Below are 4221 nucleotides of genomic sequence, written 5' to 3' on the forward strand. Positions count from 1 at the left end.
ACTAAAATGGAGCCTTTGTACATGTGTGAAGCAATTAATCTGATCTCATGAAGAAAATAAATAACCATGGTGTAAGGACCATGACGCCTAAGAGAGGGATGAATTAGGCAACTTAAAAATCTACTTTTAACTATGGCCTCTAATTTTTACTTTAGCAAAACCTATGAAAATAAATAAACTATCTAAATGTGCAACTACTGTTTTACTAGTGTGTTGCTATCTCTACCACAAAAGAGTTATGCAACCTAGGTACCAATCCTATCAACTAGCCTATCAACGAAGCTAGGAAAGGTAAAACACACAACCAAGGTAGCAATGTAAATGTGGAAGCTAAAGATGAGGTAGAGATGCAAACTTCCGTTGACGACTCCGATATTTTTACCAAGGTATCGAGAAGCGCGCAACCTTCCTCCTAGTCCTCGCTGGAGCCCCTCATAAGGAATCCCTAGCTCGCAAGGACCAAGCTTCCGGTTGGATAACTCCATGGATAGCCGTGGGCCTTCCCTATGCCCAAGTGGGTCTTCGATGTGCCTTCTGGCAAGCCTCTCCCAGACCGCTCCCCACTGTCTTCACTATTAAGATTCCGGTCGAAATGTTGTGGGCCTTGTTCCTTCCGGTACATGATGGCGGCCACACCATAAACGAGGTTGGTGTGGTCTCAGAAGACTACAAGCCCCTCCGATGTATAACAATAGTGCGCACAAGCACTGAGTAGTAAGAGATGTGCAAACCTCACTAAATACTAGGCCTAACACCTAGAGCAAGTGCAAAGCGGTGGTCTAACTAACCTAACCATTTTGCAAAGCACCTACGCTAGTCACCAAATATTTTACTAAGCACTTTGGTGGCTAGAGCAACTAAAATTGTGTCTCAACTCATACGGCACCTCCTTGAGCTCTAACACATTTGTTTTGGCTGTCCATTGAGGTATTTATAAGCCCTCAAACCAATAGAGTTGTTTGTCCCCTTCATGGTGCAAATCCGCGTACCGTCGGACCTTCCGCCACATGACCGTCGGACCATACTGTAGCAGTACGACGCTCCCCAATGGTCGAATTCCAGGTGATCATTGAGCCGACCGTTGCCGCCCTCCGCAGTTGACATGTGGGCCCATCGTCGGATGGTCCTGCACCTATGCACCGGACTTGGTCCGACGCCCAACGCTCCTCTCGGGAGCTCTATAGACACAATTTTAAAACCGTCAGACTGGTTGTATATAGGTCCGACTCTCACATGTACCTGCCATATAAAACCGTTGGACTGGTTGTATATAGGTCCGACTCTCACATGTACCTGCCATATATACGTGAACATCGTATAGTCTAACACCCTTTCTTCTCGCTGTCTGCTGCCCATATATACATGTCATATATAGTCTGACGCTATGTATGACTTGGTCCGACGCTAGCACAAGTGCTAAGTTCGACGCCCTGCAGAGTCGCTTTCTTTGCGATTTCTTGCGTTCAGCTTGGTTTCATCCTTCGTGGCTTGGACTTGCTTGATCTTCTAGGTCTTCCATGATGCTTCTAAGCTCTTGCTTGAGGTGGCACGTCACCTATGACCAAGTCATGTTTGTACCTTATTGGACTACGAAACAAACACACTTGCAAACACGTTAGTCCAACTTAATCATGTTGATCATTAAATACCAAAATCTAAACTAAATGGACCGATGGTCCATTTTCCTTATACATGGTATCACACACCTATTTTTTCCATCTCAAATATGCAAATTTTATTTTGTTGCAGACAAAATGCTTCCTTCAATCAGTTTCAACACACCTAGGGAGGGCAAAGGCAACCAAACTAAAACACCAGCAAATATAAGTACAGAGGATGATCTAGGAGTGTAGAATGCTCCACCTGTTTCCCGTATTAATGGAAACTGATCACAAACAGTCAAGTAGCAGACGATTGCCGCCTGCTCCACCCCTCCTGCCAAAACAAGTAGCGGCTGTGCTAATAAAATACTGAGGGTTCACGCAGAAAAGAGAGAGAGAGAGAGACTCTGCTACTTTTTACGACTTACCAGGTCGTGCTGTTGGACTGACGCAGCATGTGGAGGAGGTGGAGTGCCTAGGCTGAGCTGATCCATTGGATGGCAGCGGACGGTAGATGTCCATCGACTGCCAAGTGAAGTCAAGGAGCCCGACATCAGGCGACCTGATTCCCTCTCACGTTTGTGTTATTTTGAGAGTAGGTTAGGGTGACAGAGGGGATGAGAGGGAGAGACACTTCTTCTAAAGCCTTTTGACATCTTAGCTTTGATTAGTACCAAGAATGGCTTGTAATCATACATATAAAATTCAATGGAACCAGGGTTCTAAATCGTGGCTCATGGACCCCTAGTCTGGATGGCTTACACATGTCATGGGGAGAAAATCACACGGCTGAAGGTGGGTGAAGCAACTGAATCTGATCCATCTCCGGCCGGCTACCTAAACCCACTACCTATCCTATATTATTTGGGTAGTGGAGACCAAAAAACACAGTCTAATAGGTTACCTACGAAACTACCTACTTATATTGGCCCAACAAATTCCCCCTCCCACTACCTACATCTATTGGCCAACAAATGGCCAGCTAAAAATCTGTTCGCGTCGTTTCCCCCACCCGCACGTGCCCGACGCCCCGACTCTTCCCCACACGTGTGTGCGCGACTCCTCCCTCCGCCGCCGCCAAGAGCTGGGTCGCCACCGTGCCCTTCCACCAGCGCCAAGAAGATGACCGGCGAAGACCCGTGACCTCACCGGCACATCCGACTCGGCCCGCGCTCTCCTCCGCCGGATCTGGAGGGCTGCCTCCCCTGTCGTCCTCACGAAGAAGAAGGCCGCGCCGGTCGTCCTCCCGGCGCCGTGAAGCCTCCCTCCGTGCCCCTGCTCCCTCCGGCCTGCGCTCTTATCTTGAGCTTGATTGCACTTGATGAGGAAGGGGAGAGAAAGAAGAAGAGGCGACATGGATCAGTCCATGGACGTGAGGTGGTTTACAGAGACATACAAGCTGTCAATTTGAGAATTGTCGCTGACTATTTTGCAGATGTACCGATGTACAATGAGAAATTTTTCAGGAGAAGGTTTCGGATGTCAAGAAATCTGTTTTTGCGGATTGTTGAAGGTGTCGAAGCTCAAGATGACTATTTCAGGCAAAGGCCAAATGTTGTAGGGTTACTTGGTGCCACTGCATTGCAAAAAGTGGTTGGTTCAGTCCGTATGCTTGCATATGATGTACCAGCCGATTCAATGGATGAGGTAGTGAGAATAGCAGAAAGCACAATGATTGAGGCCTTCAAGCATTTTGTTAAAACCGTAGTAGATGTCTTCGGAGATCAGTACTTGAGACCACCAAATGATGATGACACAAGGAAGCTTTTGGCCTCAAATGAAAGGAGAGGATGGCCGGGTATGTTGGGTTGCATAGATTGTATGCATTGGCGGTGGAAGAATTGCCCTACAATGATCCTTGAAGCCGTGTCTTCTCAAGATTTGTGGATTTGGCACTCCTTTTTTGGACTACTGGGCTCCCTCAACGACGTCAATGTATTGCAGCGATCACCACTCTTCCAAAGGAAGAGGATTTTGACTATGCTCAAGATGGTGGTGAGGTGTTGAGGCCGGAGGATTATCGTCGTGACCCACTTGTTTTGAGTGAGTTCTTGCATATACATAAAGAGATTGAAGACCGAATAATTCATGAGCAACTTTGTGATGATTTGATGGAGCATTTGTGGGCACGTCATGATGTGTCCTAGTGAGATTTAGATTTGTTTGATTACATGGTTGTATGTGAATTTGTTTGATTATCCATGGTGGACCAAAGTATGCCGTCGTACTTTATTTGAACTTTGAAATATGCTACTTTGATTAATTATGTTTGACCATAGTATATTCGTCGTACTTTATTTAGATTTGCTTTACCTATGGTTGGAATACTTTTGGTTAAATTGTAGAGGAGAAATGAAGGTGATAGAGGGGCAATATGTATTTGTGAGAAAATAAAATAGGTAGTCTTTTTTAGGTAGTACTGCCGGAGATGACAATAAAAAATAGGTACTATGAGAATATGTGGCTACCTAAACAGAGAAATAGGTAATCTGTTTTAGGTAGTATTGCTGGACATGCTCTAAGAAACCGCATGGACGTGGGTGATGTGGAGGAATCGGCACCTCCATGACGTCTGATTTTTTGTACCACCACGTGGCAGCCATCCATGCTGCGTCGCACA

The 4221-nt window shown here is 46.2% G+C and overlaps 1 protein-coding gene across 1 annotated transcript; it reads left to right on the top strand.

Annotated features, from left to right (window-relative positions):
- Window positions 1–1007: 1007 nt before the first annotated feature.
- On the top strand, window positions 1008–3608 carry LOC136491652 (uncharacterized). Its single transcript, XM_066487928.1, has 2 exons — window positions 1008–1062; window positions 2824–3608. The coding sequence occupies exons 1-2, from the start codon at window positions 1008–1010 to the stop codon at window positions 3606–3608; spliced, it is 840 nt and encodes a 279-aa protein (XP_066344025.1).
- The last annotated feature ends 613 nt before the right edge of the window (window positions 3609–4221 follow it).

The sequence above is a fragment of the Miscanthus floridulus genome, chromosome 11 (assembly GCF_019320115.1).
Source record: "Miscanthus floridulus cultivar M001 chromosome 11, ASM1932011v1, whole genome shotgun sequence".
NCBI classification, from domain to species: Eukaryota; Viridiplantae; Streptophyta; class Magnoliopsida; order Poales; family Poaceae; genus Miscanthus; species Miscanthus floridulus.

What these genes read in the sequence shown, in the direction of transcription:
- LOC136491652 (XM_066487928.1), top strand. Translation starts at nt 1,008, where the DNA reads ATGACCGTCGGACCATACTGTAGCAGTACGACGCTCCCCAATGGTCGA. An exon ending in CCCCAATGGTCGAATTCCAG is followed by an intron (nt 1,063 to 2,823) that starts GTGATCATTGAG and finishes GTCCTCACGAAG; the next exon opens with AAGAAGGCCGCGCCGGTCGT.